This window comes from Chelmon rostratus, chromosome 6, assembly GCF_017976325.1.
Source record: "Chelmon rostratus isolate fCheRos1 chromosome 6, fCheRos1.pri, whole genome shotgun sequence".
In the NCBI taxonomy this organism is placed as follows: Eukaryota; Metazoa; Chordata; class Actinopteri; order Chaetodontiformes; family Chaetodontidae; genus Chelmon; species Chelmon rostratus.
The window spans coordinates 6,440,957-6,461,027 of record NC_055663.1 but is presented as its reverse complement, the minus strand read 5'-3'; the positions used below and the strand labels follow the sequence as shown (position 1 = coordinate 6,461,027).

At 41.1% G+C, this 20,071-nt stretch overlaps 2 protein-coding genes across 2 annotated transcripts; both read right to left on the bottom strand.

Moving 5' to 3' along the window:
- Positions 1-352: 352 nt before the first annotated feature.
- cdk10 (cyclin-dependent kinase 10) lies at positions 353-11,405 on the bottom strand. Its single transcript, XM_041938716.1, has 13 exons — positions 11,173-11,405; positions 10,056-10,128; positions 9,892-9,963; positions 9,301-9,403; positions 9,095-9,176; positions 8,106-8,173; positions 6,824-6,876; positions 4,574-4,643; positions 4,262-4,321; positions 4,026-4,149; positions 3,803-3,942; positions 2,303-2,355; positions 353-2,208 (listed from the first exon to the last, which is right to left on the bottom strand). The coding sequence occupies exons 1-13, from the start codon at positions 11,260-11,262 to the stop codon at positions 2,114-2,116; spliced, it is 1,083 nt and encodes a 360-aa protein (XP_041794650.1). The 5' UTR covers positions 11,263-11,405; the 3' UTR covers positions 353-2,113.
- A 4,665-nt stretch (positions 11,406-16,070) lies between these two features.
- On the bottom strand, positions 16,071-18,658 carry LOC121607666 (charged multivesicular body protein 4b-like). The gene is made up of 5 exons (XM_041938588.1): positions 18,490-18,658; positions 17,085-17,181; positions 16,654-16,771; positions 16,400-16,526; positions 16,071-16,141 (listed from the first exon to the last, which is right to left on the bottom strand). The coding sequence occupies exons 1-5, from the start codon at positions 18,656-18,658 to the stop codon at positions 16,071-16,073; spliced, it is 582 nt and encodes a 193-aa protein (XP_041794522.1).
- Between the last annotated feature and the right edge of the window lie 1,413 nt (positions 18,659-20,071).

Below are 20,071 nucleotides of genomic sequence, written 5' to 3'. Positions count from 1 at the left end.
TAGTGTTTGTCCTGTTGTCAGCTAACAGACGACGAGGAAAGCGGGATCGCACAGCCAGTTTTAAGTGAACCAAACTGCTGTTGGATGTTTGTTCCATACCACCTCTCTGACCTCTAGCTCACTATTTGCATCAGGACCACAGGCTTGTCTGGCTAACAGTGATGGGACTTCTTGTGATAGCTCAGTGCTGTGTGTTTGTGGAGGTACATACTGGCTCAGTGGGAGGTCAGATATTAGTGTCCCTGTAAGGGAACTTAACCTGCCACTGGCCATGTAACCATTACTACTAATTTATCCTGCATTAATAAAAACTTACATTTCAAATGAAGAAAAGGCCCAGTTGTTGGTTTGACATGTTTATTATGCTCAATAGCTGGAGGCTCTACAGTGACATTTTCAGTATCTATCCCACTAGATCAGTGGTTCCAAACCTTTTTTCCTTTTCAGCTTGTGCATAAACTGATGACCCCTGACCAAGTGACATGTTTTATGAATATTTCATCTTATAATTAATACATGACAACAAGAGTACAGAACAACTGCTAACAATTAACCCAAACAGGATCGGAATGGCTGCAGGTTTGTGTAAAACGAGTGATTTGGATTCATTTTGAGCAGATTATTTCTGTGAATATGGCATGAATTTTCCTGAGATTTTCAGGAACTTGTATTTTTTTATGTATTATTATATGTATCTTAAATTTTAGCAATCACACACACTTAATAGGCTTCTTTTTTGACAGATTCTTCATGCTGACTCTGAGCCGCTGTTCTAGTCTTAAGTAAAGCAGAAATGCAAAAAAAAAAAAAAATCCTAAAAAGAAATGATTGAAATACTGATACAGGTCTACTCTACATTTTTAAAACAGGTTTTCCGACACCACTTAAAATCAGGAAAGCCTTGCAACCCCCCCCCCGCAAAGTTTTGGCGACCCCCAGGTTGGGAACCGGTGGGCTAGATAAATATCTGTCACATTTTATTGACTAGGTGTCAAACAAGTCTACCAGTTTACCACTTCTCAGTGATTTTTACTGAGGCCACGGTTCATTTACAGTACGTTTTGTACATTCAAGCTGAGGCTCTAGAAGGAATTGTCTGACACTTTGGGAAATATGCTTAGTCACCTTTTTGCCCAAAGTTAGATGAAAAAAAATTGATACCACTCTTATGTCTGCACAGTAAATATGATGCTACAGCCAGCAGCCCGTTAGCTTAGCTTATCATACAGACTGAATCCAGCTACATATTTACATGAGTGATATCAAGCCTCTCATCGAACTCTCCAGAAAAGCAAATAAGCATTTTTTTCCCAAATACCGAACTATAACCTCAACAACTATGTTAACAATAAGTGAGCAGATTGACGGGTTCCGCATTTTACTTCAAGGACACTTTGGCAGGACACGCGGCTGCTCATCGACACATACTGACGGTTGTGAGGATCAAACCTGAGAGCTTAACAAGGCTGCCGATCCATTTATTTTAACACAATCTGTTTGAATCGTACAGGCAGATTGTAGCACTCAAACCTATTTTTGCCAGTATGGTTTAAAAACTCCTAAGAGGTCTGTTCACAGGCTCAGTGTAACTGAGTTCAGATCCTTCTTGTCGTGCCTCTTCACAGTTTTTCGATTTTGATGTTGCTGATCACAGAAGAGCAAAGACAGAACAGCACATGTAAAATGTGACAAATGTTCAAAACAAAGGACACAATGCCTCAGTATATTTGTCAAGTCAACATTGTCCACATAAACTCCACCTTAGAGTGCAGACCTTGGCAGCAGTAGGAATATTAAGACATACTCCAGAAACGGAAGAGATTTCTATGGAGCTGCAAATCACTGGATCTACACTGATGAATGTGCAGTTACAGCCTGTCTAACATTATACTGAACAGCGCAGAGCTCCATGTAAGACTTCCAGCAATGTGTTTGTTGCCTTCAGCTGAGTTGAAACTAACTGGTGTAGATTTGCTGAAAATTCCAGATCCACGTTCCATGCATGCAATGTGAACAGAAACCAACGTCCACCCTGTGACCGCACATTCCTGAGAGCGTCACCGCCACAGGGCCGTCTTTTCAGTCAGATAGCTCATCACCACTGGCTCCTTCATCACACTTTGCTCCGTTTCGAGTGGCTCTCTGCCGGAGGAGCGGCCCGCTTGTTGCGATGGTGGGGGAAGGTTGGCATCAGCTCTGGTTCACAGGCTGCACAGAGGAGCAGACAGACGAGATGAATGACTTACTGTACATCAGAGGGCAGGGGCTACAGCTGATACATATCCAGAACTGTTTCACTCACGTAGAGGTTTCTCTTTGAAGTAGGAACTCTCCAAACAATCTTTGGCAGTAGCTCTGGATCAGGAAAACAGACGAGAATCAGCCAGGGATCGCTCTTAAGAACTGAACATATCTGACTGAGAACTGCTATCACCTGTAGGCCAGCAGTTATAAATCAACCTTGTGTTACAGATTCCTGATAAATCCAACAATACTGTCAAAACCTACAGATACGGACCCCATGGGAATAATGCACTGTCCCTTAATAGTACAGTGAATAAGTGGTGGGTTTGATGACTTGACCCTGAGTTCTTCAGGGAGCGGTTTGACGTCACTGAAAGGATGACTCAGCACCTACTGTCGGCCGAAACAACAGAGAGACAACGTGTGTGTGCAGAGGTGAAGCAGGACTGATCTCTCTCAAACTAAGACATGCTTATTGGTTGATCATTCCCAATAGTTTAAAACTGATAATATAATGTACATTATGTCAATGGTATGTCAGTGTTGTGTCTGTGTATATTCAGTGTGATTCGTGCCATGTGCAGATTTAGCAGAGTAATCATCTTGATCACACCCAGAAACACACACATGATCTAGTCATGCCAACCTGAGAATATGATTGGTTTGTGTAAACTACTGTCAGTCAGGAGGATGAGGCTGACAGTCTTGATTCCAACCTTGCAGTAACCATGGCAACACCACTGGACTAAGCGACAAGAGGAAAGGAACTGGAGATCCTTTAGAAATAGCTTTTTCATTTCAGTAACAAGGTGTGATGGATCAAGATTGAGAAGTATGATGATTAAATTGCTCCATTTTTTCTAAAGTTGTTAACTCCAGCAAATGTGCTGTTCACACATAAAGGTATCGCTGTCAATAATCTTATCATATATATAAAACACTGGAATGGTGCACGCTCTGCTGCTGTTATCCGCCACTAATGAGGCCAAACTCACAGACATAACAACGCTGCCAGGATATTTGGCCTCCCCACACCCAGTCTCACAGGGCTTAACACTAAGGCCACTGCACATACTGCAACCTCAATAGCACAGGACGTCACACACCCAACTCAGTCACCACCTTACCCTCTTGCCCTCTGGGCGCAGGTACAGAGCGCTGATTTGCAGAAGGGCGTGCTTTAGGGAAAGCCTAATCCTCGCAGACGCTGCTGCCTAAAATAGTAGGCCCTGCTGAACTGGCCTGAGCGTGTGCTGCTGGCTGTCACTGTCTGTCACTGTTACTGTGTGCTGTCTGACGTGTACAGTGCTGTGCAAAGTAAGTTCCTCTTGGGGACAATAAAGTTTATTTTTGCTGATACATTAACTTTTTTCCCAGCAGACATTGTGACTTGTCATAATAGGAAAAGCACAGGTGTTAACGACATTAACAACAGCTCTGTTCTATTCAAATGTCCCAGTAAGTCATGACAGTCAATACCAGGACCTTGAGACTGAGGCAGATAAATGGGACTCAGCTGTAAATGTAAATGTGTGTGTGTGTGTGTGTGTGTGTGTACCTGCGCTGTGGGTTGTACATGAAGAGCAGGTTGAGCAGTCTGTGTCCAGCATCAGACAGCCAGGTGAATTTATTCTTCAGGTTGTTGTACGGCTGCTTCCTCAGACTGTACTGACTGATGAGGGGCAGCTGAGAGAAACCCTGGGACACACACACAAATTCAGACATCACACACACACAGAGTTTAGTTTATGCTGGACACACGTGAAGAGCCAAAGTCTCACCGGCCAGATGTTTTCATTGGGTGTTCCCAGCAGCTGAACTATCAGGTCCACCTGCTGGATCTCAGAGGTTCCAGGCAGCAGAGGTTTGTGAGCCAGCAGCTCAGCCAGGATGCAGCCTACAGCCCTGCACGGGAAACATCATAGCAAGTTCAGCATTATCAACAACTCATGCCATTATATCATTTTATATGTGTAGCCTGTGTATGTTCTGATAATGCCAGATGGTTGAGTCTCACCACATGTCCAGGGCTGTAGTCTGAGACTTGGTCCCTAGGAGGAGCTCTGGAGCTCTGTACCTGCAGACAAATGAGAGGAGGGGGGGCATATCGTGACAGAGACTTGGCCAGCTTGAAGTAATGGAGCTAATTAGAGGAGGATTACTGAGAGAGATTAAAAAGACGAGTTTCCACTGAGGCTGCACAAGCACAACGTAAGTAACACCGGCGTTATCTGCGGTGTTACACACTCACCCCTCACATACACATAAACACAATTAGGCTAAAGGGGCATTTACACTAAACATGGCTGAGAGCCCAGCACACACTCACCACAGTGTCACCACTCTGGGCGTCATGGGCTGCTGGGGGATGCCGTACATCCTGGCCAACCCAAAATCAGCTTTAAAAACAGCAGAAACACAAAGCAGATCCATTGATTATTTTTTTAATTCATCAATTAGTTTTATAATAATATGTCTGAAAAAAGTGAACAATGACCATCAAAATTTGTTTTTTTTCAACCACTTCTCCTGGTCTTCATCATCAGATGCAGTTTCCTCAGTTAAGAGAGTCTACTCATCTGATAAAGTCAGTTAGATGCTGTTAAAAGCTCCACAAAGCTGAGAGGACTGTGATTTAAGGTTCTTTTGGCACCTGCTGATCAAGATCATGAGGTGTGGTTGAAAGCCCCCAAAAAAGCCAGTAAATGGACTTTGATCCAAAGATTATTTTGTCCAACAAAAAAATCTTGTCGGCACTGACATGTTCTTTTTGAGACATTTGACAAAGTCTTAAATATATGGAAAATGATGATTTAAATGTATGAAACTAGAAAGCATTACAAAATATGACAAATGAAAAAAGAAGGTAAAATACACAGAAGTGTAAAAAGTAACATTATAAAGGATGCTATTAGTAAGAGTGAACAGAAATACACTTGAAAGGATGATTTAAAGAAGATGGTTGGTTTTGCCAGCCTAAGCCCTTCAGCCATGATGGTTCTCCGTCCAAAACACAGGTTTAAGAGGAGCTGCTGGAGCAGCAACGAGGAGACGGAGTTATTCCTCTGTGCTGTCGAGCTCCACTGTTGTCCAAAAACCACAAGGTCAATGAGCCACACTTTCACACTGGATGACACATTCCTTCATTACCAAATGAAATGAACGAATGAAATGAAGTTCCAAAATACAGTACGTGCTTCAATCTCCTCTGTGCATGTGTGTGGATCTCTCTGCTGTGGCAGCTGTGTGTGTGATGGGCTGCAGGTGAGGTTGGCTGACTGAGTGAGTGAATGATTGAAAGTGTGAGTGTGTGTGTGTTGCACCAAGGTTACCATTAGGCCAGGTAGTCACATCAGACATGCAGAAAAGTTCTCTAGACAACATTTTTTGTAGTGTGCATTGTTAATTGTAGACTATCACATCCTTCCAAGTGGTCCCTGAATGCAACATGCACACAGCACGCAGTTATGTTCTAGTATTCTTGACAGTTGCCATGACGAAAGCTCTTTGCTCGAGTTTGGATGCCCAACAAGCAGCTTTCACAGACACATTCTGACAGAGACAGTGATATACAGGTAGGTTTTGCAGTGAGCGAGCTAATAGCTAAGAAGCTGAAACCTCATTCAGAAGGAGAATTTGTGAAGGAGAGCCTTGTTGCTGCTGTGGAGCTGCTCAAAGGAAAATCTGATGTGGAAACTCAGTGATAGCAAGTGTCTGTGTGCTTTGTCCTTCATGGTGGACATTACCAAGAACCTCTCAGAGCTGAACCTCCAGCTCCAGCAGCTTCTAAGCTCTCTGCTTTTGAAATCATTGGAAGTGAACTCAAAGCTGTGGCAACTAGAAAGAGGAAACGCTGTATTTTCGTCGACGTCTGAATATGCTGCTGAGAGTGAAAACTCCTTCAGGTGTTTGGTGAGAGAATTCAGAACATGAAAAGTAAATACAAGGAACTGAACATATTTGCTGTTTAATGTGGAACCAGCTGATGTGCCTGACAACCTACAACATGAAATCATTGAGCTGCAAAGCAACAACAAGCTCAAAGCTACAGCAGGTACAACAGCCTCCCTCTGCTCAAGTTCTATCACCTGTACGTACATCCTGAGGGTTTTCTCATTCTGAGGAGACCTGCACCGAAGTTTGCGACATCAGACGCCTCACCAAAGAGAAGCAGCTCCCGCCATCCCAGGGCTTAGTGTGATACATGTGTTCAATCATTTTGGATGGCCCTTGAAGGATTTTATAAAAACTGAAATAGCCTGTGATTGACCCTTGGTCTATGAGGAGGCAGTACTCTATATGTTGTAAAGTTTAGCTCACATCAGATCAGATGCTGTATAAATAAACTTGAACTGGCATAAAACAAACCTATTTTCCATTAAAAGACAGGCAGATAGAAGTTCACAGTCATTGATCCATATCAGGCTGGACCATAAGAACTGTAAGGCCGTCATCGTGACAGACAGTCAGGTCACAGGCCAGTGCTGGCAGAGTCTGGGGTGTATGTCAGTACAGCATACAGCATAATGTCATTACACTGAGAGCTGCACAGGTGGTTATGGTAACAGTGAGGACTCACCGATCTTAACGCAGCCTTTGTCTGTCATCAGCAGATTGGACACCTTCAGGTCCCTGGTAACAAGATTGGAGAGGATAATGAGGCTGTGAGACAACACAGTACCTTCACCCCCGCCCCCCGCCTCCCCCTTTGTCTTGTAGAGGTGAATTCAAAACCGCTTTCAATCCTCTCAGTTCTGGCTTTCATTCTTTCTGCTGGAATGAGCTCATCTCGTCTTGGCAGAACTGAGACAGAGCTGAATTTATTGGTGATTTTTGACAGTCATGCTCATGTTGCCTTAAATGACCCCACCACACAAAAGCTGCTGATTTACTTCATTTCCACTCTATTTTCTCTCTCAATCTCTCAATTGCAAATATTCTACACTTCAAGTATATTGTTCCCTACTGTAAAAAAGAACGACATCAGCTTTCCTCAACTAAACACACAGATTCCTGCATCATTAGCTGTTCAGCTGCTGGTCAATTTCCATTAGCCTTTTTCCAACTGAGTAAGAAGGGACCTACATTATATCTCTTTATATCTCTCAAGCTCCATTAATTACCTTTCCATTTCAGCATTAGATGCAACTGTAGCTTTGAAAACCAGGTAAGTCCACTTAGTTAATCCAACTGCATGGCTTAATGACGCAGAGCAGGACGAAGGGGAGGAAGAGAAGAGTACTACAAAGCAGACTGCATGTAAAACAAAGATGTACAATGCTGGAGACACAGCTAGTGTCAATAAATACCATGGGTCGTAAAGTGATGTGTGTGACATTTAGTTTACCTGTTAAAGGAACTAAACCTATACCTAACACCATACGTAACTTGTTAAGTTCTACGCAGCAATACTTTTTTCTGTGTTTCCCAGAATAACATTTAACAATCTCAATAGAACAGACTTGAACCTGCTGTATTCAAGAAAAACTCATTTTGTATTAGGTCACTATAAACAAAAATATGCAATGAAATATACTTCCATGTCAATTTAGTTAATCTGAACCAACCGGTAGAAGACTAGCCAGACATTAGCAAACCAGCCCATGCTAACATGCAGCAACTAGCAACTAAAGCTAGCTTCTGCTTGTAGTCTACAGACTAGATAAGTCAACAAGACAGTAGACAGATACTGTAGTTAGCTGGCAAACACGCTGACATTATATGAACAAGGTGCACAAATGCTTTGAGATACAAATGTAAACACAAAGTGAGTGTCGGCGCATATTTCAACACAGTATACTGAGCAGAGAAAAAAACTGAAAGTGTTAGTTGTTGGGTTTCCAGGTTATGTCTGGACTGACCTGTGTATAATGAAGTTGTGGTGGAGATACTCCAGGCCCCTTAACAGCTGAAGAATTATACACTTTACCTAAAAAAGGATAGAAGAAAATGTTACAGAGCAGGCAAGACAAACGGACCCAGTAATTGAACAGTTGAAATCAGTGACGTCTTGTCAAGAGGATGTGTAGTTACAACCGGGGGCCGGGGGTTGCTGAGGGGATTTCAAGGGGCACACATTGTGGGATGTGTGTGGACATGTGAAGAGTCAACCACACAGTTTGTTTTCCTGCTTAGACTGATTCATCTGATGTTTTTTTAGAGACCAGAAAATGTGAAGTATGTCACAAGAAGAAAGCACAAATTAGAGAAAAGGTAAAAAAAATATATAATAATAATAACAAAAATCTAGATTTTTTAAATTAATCTGGTGTCCTCTCAGACTCATCAAGGGACACAGGTCCAAAACCAAGGCTGAAAACCATTGGTGACAATTTTTCAATTTTTTTTTTTACTGTTCTACAGCACTACATTTTCTGTCATTGGTCAATGATAAAATCTGTTGTCCATGGCACTTGTGATAAATGGTATTAATTGGGAGTGTGTGCAGTGGTGGCCTGAAAAAGACAATGAAAAAAATATAGCATTACTAGTACAGGCATGTCAAACTGATTCCATACAGGGCCATGTGGCTGCAAGTTTTTGTTCCAACCAAGGAGGAGCACACCAGGCTGGAATCAATTAATCAGCTGATCTCAGTCTTCAGCTGATAACTAAGTGATCCCTTGATGTTGATTGGTTGGCCCGGTGTGCTCCTCCTTGGTTGGAACAAAAACCTGCAGCCACACGGCCCTTTATGGAATGAGTTTGACATGCCTGTACTAGTACAAACAACCAAGACAGAAGAAGTAGATTCAATTTTGTTAGAAATTCAAACAAAAACAAAATGAGTGAATGTTTAATGAGCGAATCTGACTTAAATGTCAGATTTAAGAACTTGACTGTGTCCTACCTGCGCCTCAGAGAACGGTGTCTGCATGTTTTCCAGCAGACTGGACAAGTCCTGCTCGCAGTAACTCATTACCAGAAACAGACTGAGCAGAAACAAAATAACAAACAAAAAAAACACAAATTACAGAAAAACAGGCTTTCAATTAGCAACCTTGTGTGTGTGTGTGTGTGTGTGTGTGTGTGTGTGTGTGTGTGTGTGTGTACTACCTCTCCAGCTGGCTGCCAACGACCACTTCTTTCAGCTCCACTATGTTGGGATGCCTCAGCCTCAGCAGCAGGGTGATCTCTCTGAGGCTGCTGATGGGGATCCCTGACAGAGAGAGAGCAGAGCGCAGCAGGTTCAGCAACTTTTACCACTGAAACAATAAGAAAACCAGCAGTGAGCCTGGTCTGGGGTTTTGGACACCACGGGGCAATTCCTGTAATTAACTCTGGATACAATTTATTTGTTCATGGCCAATATTTTTAAAATACTAAAGGTGGAATGGAGGGATGACAATATAGGTTAGCTGGTATGTCCAACACTGTGTACCAGAGCAACATATATCTCCATAGCTACTAGCTCAACTCCTCTAGGGCCACCATCAGGCCAAAATGTCTACACGTGTACAGGAGATATCAAAATCTTGATTGGCGGATTGTTCTAGCAACATCTCAGAATAACGATGCTCTCCACTTTCCCCAAACTGGTAATTCTATGCAAGTTACACATGCACATAGACAAACACACATACAGCACATACGAATGCAGTGCAGTCAAAACACACACACGTCTCAGTGTCAGAGCAGCGCTCTTACCATCTTTCTCTTTGTCCATCCGGACCTTCTTCAGTGCTACAATCTCTTCTGACTTGGTGTCTCGGGCTCGGTCTATATTTAGAAGAAGACACAGTTTATCATCATCATTATAGCATTTTTCCTGGTGGAAAACCCATATATATACTGCAACACTAATGACTTACACACAATGCCGTAAGTTCCTTCTCCAATGCGGTTGAGTTTCTCAAACTCTCTGACGCTTCTGCAGCTCCCAAACTGAAAAGATAAAGAGATGGATGGCAGAGAGGTTTTCTCTACTTCAGTGAACTTCATGCATCAGACTCGTCCCCAGCAGTAGACTTTATGTAGTCAGTGTATTTTGATTACAATAATACCTACAGGATAAGACTACAACAATAAAAGTAGTTAATGGACAGAAAGTTTCACTGTTTCTCTGGATAACTCCATGTGACATATTATGTATTCAGAACAATGTAAGTGAATACTTGATGAAGTGGAAATGAATGGTGAACAACAACAAATCAAATGGATCTAATGGTGATTATCAACCAAGTTGCCTTGAGCCGTTAATTAGAATTGGCTCTGTGGGGAATTTGCCATTACCTAAATGGAAAAAAAAAAACAAAAAAAAAAACTTGGGGCCAGTGCACATTAGACAATCTGGGACGGCCAGTGTTACAGGATTGTGATTACTATTCCAAAGTAGTTTACCAAGACCTAAAAGAGGTTTGCTGAAGGGAGGGAGGACACAGTGAGGATTCGCCCAGGAGTCACCGGATGACGTGGACAGCTGACAGACCTTCACTTTAGCACGAGGCTTAAGTAAGACACAAAGCAAAGGCGCCTCACTAACTAATTACTTCTCATTGCACTTATGAGCTGAGGTAGCTTATTACTTGAAGACGAACTCTTCTAGATTGAGAGAATACCAAATTCCATTCAAAAATCCGCTATTTTAATAATTACATATTGTTTATCAGTTAACAGCAACAGGCTCTTTACCATCATTGAGAGATTTAAAGTGTACGCGTGCCGATGAAACTGTATCTTGTATGGTACAGTTCTCTATGAGGGTTGTGACTATATTGAATGAAGGACAGCTACACGGTGACATTATTCTAGTATATTTTGCGTTGCCTTTGTCAAATATATGCCGAATTTCTGTATAAGTCATCTAGATTTGGGTAATGTGTTTATTTGTGTTCTATGGCTGATGTACCGTCGCTGATAAGATGAGTATCATTAAACTACCCCAGTCCTGAACGACACTTTCTCCCCACACGGTGCTAGCTGTCTTACCCTATCATTCTGAGGCACTGTGAATGTTTTATTGTTCTTGACGGACTTGAGCTTTATAGGGTCCGGTTCGTCCTCTGCCACGGCGTCCATTGTTTCATTTGAGGTCCTTTCAAGCCTCAGAAGACACAAGTATCGTCCGATATGGCTTTATCTCAGCAAGCAGCAGCTTCACACCACGATCCAGCGCCGTTCAGTTCTCTTCCGGTCCGCGAAGAGGCCAACCAAGTGCTTTCCCGGAGTTTTAACAGGCGGGGACACAGTATGGAGACACGGCGCATCTTTGACAGGCTGGTATTTGAGAAGTCCATTTTGATTCCTGCTTGGATGACTGTGATTGAAAAAAAAAACAGACAGTTCTTAAACATTTACGTCTTCCCACTTGATGCAGTCACACTAGACATGACGGCTAGCATGGACTATATAGCTGTAATTGTGGTTGTTTTGGAGTGAGCAAGCAGCCCCATGGATGCAATAGTAGTGCTCCAGCAATTTAGTATTGCATTTCCTTAAAGTTCTCACAAGATACTACTTTTTTTTTTTTTTAAGAATGGTCAAACTTGTCTGCTGGCTGTCCACATCTCTCCACCATCATCAGGATTATTTTCTCAGACAGGACAAGTGTAACTATGTACAGCTGTAGCTGCAGCCATTACAACTAAACTGATGTTTGTGTGTAAGATCAGTGAAGTTCCCCTTTGAGGTACCGATAAATCATGATGCATTGTATTACACAGTAGTACATATAGTATTAGAAAGCTGCTCACGATCATTAAAATAATTCAATAATATATGTATGACATTCTGAAGAGAGATATTTCACCTAATGAGGACTTTTACCTTTTTATACTAAAGTAAAATTTGTTACTAATTCCTCTGTACTTTTAAAGATATCGATTAAAAATATCAATACTCTTACTGCAATAAAGGATTTGAATACTTGCAGCACTGTTTATAGTTCAAAGGTTTTGCTGCTCTCTCTGATCTCACCGAAGTCTGAGTCCCAGTTTACCTTCTGTGACAGGACATGTGGAGTTATTGTTTTTTCAGTAGTTTCCTCCCCACTACAATGGGCGTGGAAGAAGGCCTCCGCTCTTTGATGGCATCAGCTATAGTCATGTTGGATGCTGAGGCATAGATGTCCTCCCGTGATGGAGCTGTGATGAGGATGGCTGGTGGACCTGAGGAGCAGTTAGCTGAATCTGACTCAGATTTGGACTGTGCCGGAGGGGCGCTCTCTGTAACAGAGAGGGAGGACATGTCTCTGAAATATCAGAGGCAAAGGAAACATACTGACTGATACCAAATATCAGTCTGATATACAGAAGTTTTCTTTGTGCACATACTGTAGCTTTGTGCAACCAATAACCCGCTACAGCAGCTTTGCTTTAGGGCCGATTTCAGGTAAAAGGTCACGATGAACCCAATAAACCATATGAAAGGTGCTCTCTTACCTATGTCCCATCTTCCAGCTGCTATTTTGATTCCTGTCTCCTAAATTTAGTCCTCACACACATAAAAGTAAACTCTGGACTATCACCTGCAGGTCAGGCAAGGTAAACCTGCTGGCTGTAGGATTTCCAAGAGTGTGTGTGTGTGCGTGTGCGTCTGCTTACGTGTGTGGTCAGTGTTTCTGTTTGGTATGAAGAGCAACAGCACCTTTTAAATTGGATTGTGCTAATTTCTTAAGAGTGTTAGGGCTTGGGTCTACCTCATATTAGTACTGCATGGAGGAACAATGATTATTATTCTCAACAATTCTTCATATTTTCAACTGCTTTGATAAAAAGGCACCAGACATTTTGACACTGATGGACATGGTTGTATCTTGGTAGTTGAGGGAGCTCAGGCGTAGCATAAACTGTACAAACTACCATCATCATAAAGAGGGCTTAGTGTGGCGATTGTTGTTAGGCTGCTTTGTTGGTCGGGGTTATACTGATGTTGATCAGCATTAATGCTACACTAATAAAGACAAGTGGTCAGCTGCACCTTCAACTCAGAGGACACATCCACATCTGTGCTGATGATGCACATTAAATGTCAAATAAATAAAGTATTTACTCAATGGCTTATAGCTAAAAAGGTATCACAGTCTGTCGGTATACACATAAATATTTCCATCTACATACCGTGGGGCGCCCCCACACTTGTTTGGACAAACACAAACAGAATATTGTGAAGAATCTGGGTCAAATTCAACCTACTCCGAAAGCACTGATCCTTAAATCCAATCTGCAGAAATCACAGGCTAACTGATTACTTGATGGTCACTCACTGCTAGGTTTCATTTTTTTTCTAACCAGTTTTCTACTGAGGTCATTTGAGGTCATGTGTTTCATCCCTACCTGAATCTTCCTTCTGGCTTGCTCCAGACCCCATTAGGCTTCAGTCAGCTGTTGTAAAGTCCTTACATGTCTGCAAACATGGGGCTCACATTTTGGTCGCTCTATGCCACAGCACATTTAGAGTCTGCATTGAAGAGCGTGTGCTATGTCTGCGGCTACTGCCAATCATCCTCTCCCCGTCTCTGCCGCTCCCTCCCTGTTTCCGTCACACGTCTGTGTGGGTGACACTAATCCAGTGCAGCTGCTCATAGCAGTAGTAAGACATGCTGGATTTAAAGGGCAAACAGGGAGAACAAGTAGAAACTCTTTTTTTATCATGACAAAACAAATGATGGTATATGTTGCTAGCAGATGGTGGTTCAGGGGTAGCCACACGACTACTTCTGAACTAAAAACCAAAATGTTCAACATGCCAGGGCATTCAAAATTAAAGATGTTCCAAAAAGATCAAATTTAACAGTGTATGCTAATATAATTCATTTTGATATTCTTATTTGGTGAGGTTTAATAATTTCATACATATTCCGGATGAATAATACATGGAAATGCAAACATACACCCTTGCTACATGTCATTTGCAATCTCAGATCAGATATTCTCTGAACCAATCAGATATCGTCTGATGACGATGTAGTCACTGGGGGCAACGGCCAGTGTTTCACTGTTGTATACACCAAGTGGCAGCCTCTGGAGCTGAAAAATTAAGCCAACAAGAAGTGCCAAAAACTGCAGTTCCTCAAATCGGCCCGCCTCAGTTCCACCCATGACATAAATAAATGTTTATGCTCCCCCAGCAAGCGATTGGACCTTACAGCTAGGAAAGGAGAGAGGTGGGTTTGCCCTTCCCTGCCTAAGAAACTACTATTATGCCTCGCAGCTAATTCCTTTGTTGTACTGGTGTAATGGGGAATACAAGGCCAAGTGGAAAGAGCTAGAGTCTGGATTTTCCCCTAGGTTCCCCCTTCAAACCACAATCGCTGACAGAGGCCTGGTAGCCAAATTAGAAAACATTAATAATCCCTGGATTAATCAAACATTGGAAATATGGCAGAAGGTGGTTAAGGCATGTGGAATCCAAGGGATGTTAAAGCTTTTTAGATGGTGTGCCAATGATACAGAAATGCCTCCCAACAGGGGGGATAAAAGATTAGAATCATGGGTCGAGAAGGGCCTTACGACCTCTTCACACACAAAGGCTCAATACAAAGTTTCCAGTGTTTGTTGGCCAAACACGACCTACAACAAAATGACTTTTTCAGATTCCTCCAAATTCGTGACTATTTTAACCAGAAATGCAAAATCATAGACCTATCAGCAGCAGAATTAACATTCTATAATGTTCTGAAATTAGCCTACAGTTTAACTCAAAGGTATCTCTCTACTATACAACTCACTTTTTCACGCCACTAATGAAAACACACCTCATATTAAAGAAAAATGGGAAAGAGAGGCAGGAGTTAGACTTTCTGAGGAGGATTGGCGGGAGATATGCACTTTTAAATGGTCTTCAACCAACTCCACTGGTGAGACTGGAGAGAACACTGTTGGAAAAATGTTATTAGATATTTGAAGACCCCATGTCAAGGAAAATACAAGACACAAATATAACCTGTTGGAGACAATGTGGCTCCCCAAAGGCAAACCATTTCCACGTATTTTGGGGCTGCCCCAAATTGAACCAGTACTGGAGTGGCATTCACAATACATTAAATACAGTGTTCAAGTGTCAAATACCCGATATTTTTGAAAATTTATATTTGGGTCATGTTGTGTGCTTGAAAATATGGAGGGACATAAGGCTGCTTCAGGCTCGCCTGGCTGCAAGTAAAAAATCCATTACCAGGAAGTGGTTAGATCCAACATAACCCACAATCGAGGACTGGCATGGGATAATTCTGGAAATGTATAAAATGGAAAAACTGACCTATTGTCTGAAAATTCAGAAGGTTAAGTTTTAATCTGGGAAAAATGGATTAAATTCATAACCTCGACTCGAACAGACTTCATATGATCCCTCTGAAGGTGTAATTTGTTTTTTGTTTTTTACTTATGTTAATTAAACATCTATGATGGAAATAACAATAAGCAAGTCCCTTCACTTTACTGTTTATAGTTGTCTTGTTAATTGATAATATGTTGATGCATAAACCGCAACTACGCAGGCTGTAAGCAAGTGGGTTGAAGAGAGAGTTTATTGTGTGTAAAAGTGCTTAACCTTTCATATTTTGTGGAATATACAAGGACATGTTCTCGGGAAAGTGACAATGGACGCTCACGATGGATCAGAAGGACTGTCCTTTACCACACAAACTGTCTCTTTTGTTGAATCGTATTGCTCTCCTGTAGATGGGTTCATAAACAGGAAAAGGACTGTGGTAATTACCATTTTTGTACTTTTGCACTGTTGCACATTTTGATGGAAAATGCCTTTTCCAGACAAGACAACAAAAAAAAAACTCATGAACTATAACATATTATTTCCACCTATTTATTATTCCATCCTGCACTCTCCTCTTTTCTTTGTAATGCAGTGTGTTTTCGCTGATGGTGTGTTTATGAGAGTTCGTTCACCCAGCGCCGCAGATACTCTAACTCATCCTCAATCTCGTCTTCCTCCGTCTTGGCTTTGGGGAGAAAAGAAACAAAAAACTGTGAGCACTTTGGCAGCCAACTGCACCTTGTGTTATATCATGGTATTTCTAGCTGTTATCATCAGTTTTCCAGTTCCTTTTAAAGCTGCTAACATGTGAAGCTGACTACTGTAGCATCAGTGCTACCAAACATGTACTTAGCAACTGCTGCAACTGGATCCATGGTGTGACAAGTCCTCTGCTTTACCAACTTAACTAACCGACTGTGCTTTTGTACCAAACGGCTCTTACCAGGGTGGGAGGGTGATGCAGTGGGTGACAATTTGGGACAAGAGAGTCTCTCCTCCACTTTGTCCGACTCAAAGAGACTCTCAACCAGATTCTTCTCCAGCCTCTCCAGCTCTGCCAACAGCTCATCCTGAGGGAAACACATATATATTTCAGGATATAGCAAATATTATTGATCAAAATGAGACAAAAAAACTATTCAGTGCAAATAAACTGTCTGCACTTGCACTAAAATAAAATCCCTGAAATAATTGTACCTCATCATATTCCACTCCAAAGCACACAGATGTGTGGAGGCTGTCTGGCGTGTCTTGAGTCCCTTCCTGCTCCTCTGCAATGTCCTTGATCAGGTCACTCAACTTGTTCACAACATCTCTGAAACAGCCAGCAGAGAGTTCCTGTCTCAGTTAAACTTTTCTTTAAACTTTTTTTTACTGCAATATGTACACAAAAAGATGATGTTATACCATTTGCTGTGAACTGGATCCAAACTCATGGTATCATATGTAAATAGATAACATCCACATGTTTTATACATTTTAGAACCTGTATCCAAAATCTTATCTAGAATCTGTAATATTTTCTGACATTCTGTGTGACTTCCCTTTTTATTCTGTTTCATTTCTCTAAGATATTCATACATGTCATGCACTCAAATGAGCTCCTGCACTAATATGTTTGCCCTTACATGTGTTCATGAGCGGACCTCAGGGCCTCAACAGCACGGTCAATGTACTTGAGATGTTTCTCGTACCACTTCTTTCTTCTCAGCGCCTGCACAGCCACTGGGAGGAGAGGACGGTCAGATACAGTGTATGAGATGGTAAGTGCTTAACAACAGAATCATGGGGATTTTGAAACGAAACAGCAAGGTCACAGTGGTCACAAAGGCAAGTGTTGAGCCACGTTATCTTCATGGTATCTGTACTTGTTGATGCTTATAATCAGAGTTAATCACTAGTACAGGCACTGACTTTTGACTAGACCCTTTTCACAGTGGACATTTATTCTCTTTACAACAGGAAAACTGTAATTAATAACATGAATGATGGCTCACTTCCCTGTAAGACATTCTAATGAGCCATTGTGGAAATTACAGTGTTCCCAAACTATTCAACCAACACTGATTACCAAAATGTAAGAAATAAATGCCCACAAAATAAGACCATTGAAAAACAAACAATACTCTACTCTGTATTTGATCAGTTGTCGATTAATCTATGAGTTATTCTTTAAGAAAAAAAAGTCTCTATTACAGCATCTTAAACGTTATATTTTCTGGTTTCTGCACTTCTCTATGACAGTAAACTGAATATCTCTGGATTGTGGAGGAAACGAGACATTTGAGGCCGTCATCTTGGGCTTTGGGAAACACTGATGGAGATATTTCACCATTCTTTGACATGTTATAGACCAAACAACTAATCGATTAATCGAGAAAGCAATTGACAGATTAATCAACAATGAAAATAATCATCAGTGGTAGCCCTCCCATATTTATAATAAAACTGTTAATCACATTCAAACAACAATAGTAAAGCAGACTAAGACTAAGTCAAAGTTGTGACTATCCACAAAAAGTTTCTCAAATGATTTTTTCAGAAAATTGACCATATTCTGACATTTATTCATATCTGAGAGAGAATTTCATTCCTGTGCTTGGTTTACCAAAGGGCCAAAGTTTTTAAAGGAGAAAAGGTCTACAACCATAATGTTCCTGAATTTTTTTGTTTTATCTCCCTTAAAAAAACGTTTTAAACCATAATTTCCATGAATTATTATGGTAATGTGAGGAACTCTTGTATTTATACTATGTATTAATATGTGTGAATGGCAAGCATAAATGCAATAACCATCATGTTAATTTACTTCTAGCTAACTAACTAGCTACAGCTAATAACTTTGGATTAGCCTAAAACGCTTTTGGTCGCACTGGTCAATTAGCAGTTAGCTTGATTAGCTGACATACTAGCTTGATAGAATGGCTTCATAACGTTAGCCAGCTAACACTGACATTACCTCACCTGGCCACTTGTATGCTTATTAAGAAAATTACACACAACATATGTCAACTTCCTTTTAAAATATCTCACCTGGTCTGTTTATTCTGCTGTTTTTCTTGACAACCAGAAGTTCCTGCTCAATTTTTTTCTCCATAAATTCTTTCTTGCTCATCAGCAATTCCACCCTGTCTGGAAGTTTCTCCATCTCCTGATAGCAGGCCTCCTCTCCTTCACTAAACCACTTACCGACCAAAGACATGTTTGTGATTGTCAAAAAGCAAAAAGACACGTTAGTTGACAGGGTCCACGTCCTGGTCCAGTTCTGACGATCTGTGTAGCGTTTAGGGTGCAGCCAACGGTTATCCCGACCAGGACACAGCTGCTGTAACCTGGACAACACTTTCAAAAGAAAATACGATGCTGAACGATCGTCTCCCCGCCTCTGTCTGAGGACAGCGGCTCAGTGTGTACAACTTCTAGCCTACCTCAACATTTATTAAAACGAGCCTTAGGGTATTTATTATATTAACACAATTAATGTATATTACGGCATCAAATTTATATATATATTGGCAACTTTCAAACTTGATTAAAACTATTTACAATTGGCTGGTAATGTTATAGGAATGTCCCCTCTATATGTTAGGATGATTTCTAGTGTTATTTATTTATCTATTTTGTCAGTTACGACTAAAAGGAGTATTTGACAGTGTGGTCATTGCAGTAGAAGACAAAAAGTGACCACTAAGAAGAAGCTTGGCACAAATACATAGTGAAAGTGTTGTAGCTATCAATTTTTGTAAAGAGAAGGGCCATGACATGATGTTAGTATATTGCGATGTAACAGATGGTCCATTGTGAAAGCAGGTATTATTAGTTAAGATCAGTGAATTACGGGTTAAAGGTGATCTGTTTAAGTGGATCAAGGACTTCATAATTGGAAAATTCATTCAACTAAGAATTTGGGAAGAGCTTTTCAAGAAACTGTAACGCTTGGGTTTTAAATTTTCAGTGGACAAAACAAACACAAGAAAAAACAGTTAGTAGTCTTTTAAAAATGAAATCATATAATAATCAAGAACTGGAGAGAGAGAAAATCCTAAACATTTTTGGGTTGTGATTCCAGAGTTATTGACAAGAGAGCATTAAACGTAATGAGATGTCTGGAGGGAAGTGAATGGTGTGTATGAAGAATTGCTCTGAGGACTGTTTATATCGGAGTAATTACATCAGCATTAGATTATGGGTTTGTGGCATATGGATCCACAACAAGCACATCTCACAAAATACAGATCACACTCAGAATCAGCCACAGATGTGTCTACACAGATGCTTCAAATAGTTAAGTGAGTAAAATCGGATTTTCATTCACTGTTTTGGGAATAAAGAAGAAAAAAGGAAAGGATCGTTTATCAACTTCAAAATCTTGCAAGCTTAACAAGTAATTGAAGAGACAAGAAAATTGAGAGCAGTTGTTTATCAGTTTCAAGCTCACCAGTAGCCAGTTTGAAATGCAGCCAGGCAGCCTGACAGGCAGACCAGACATTTTAATAAAATAACAAACGGACATGTAAACATGTAAATTTATTGTCAAGTATATGAAGCTGAGAGAAGGGCCTCAAAGAAAGCAAATTATATTTTTATCGAGTTCAGGAGATGAACGTTATCGATT

Excerpts from the sequence above, each read along its gene's own strand:
- cdk10 (XM_041938716.1), bottom strand. The coding sequence starts at position 11,262 with ATGGACGCCGTGGCAGAGGACGAACCGGACCCTATAAAGCTCAAGTCC. Across the intron at positions 9,964-10,055 it reads AGGAACTTACGGCATTGTGT|ACCGAGCCCGAGACACCAAG; the intron begins GTAAGTCATTAG and ends TTCTAAATATAG. Across the intron at positions 6,877-8,105 it reads CACAACTTCATTATACACAG|GGACCTGAAGGTGTCCAATC; the intron begins GTCAGTCCAGAC and ends TCTTGTTACCAG.
- LOC121607666 (XM_041938588.1), bottom strand. The coding sequence starts at position 18,658 with ATGTCTTTGGTCGGTAAGTGGTTTAGTGAAGGAGAGGAGGCCTGCTAT. Across the intron at positions 16,527-16,653 it reads TTGGAGTGGAATATGATGAG|GATGAGCTGTTGGCAGAGCT; the intron begins GTACAATTATTT and ends TGTTTCCCTCAG. Across the intron at positions 16,142-16,399 it reads TGCATCACCCTCCCACCCTG|CCAAGACGGAGGAAGACGAG; the intron begins GTAAGAGCCGTT and ends TTCTCCCCAAAG.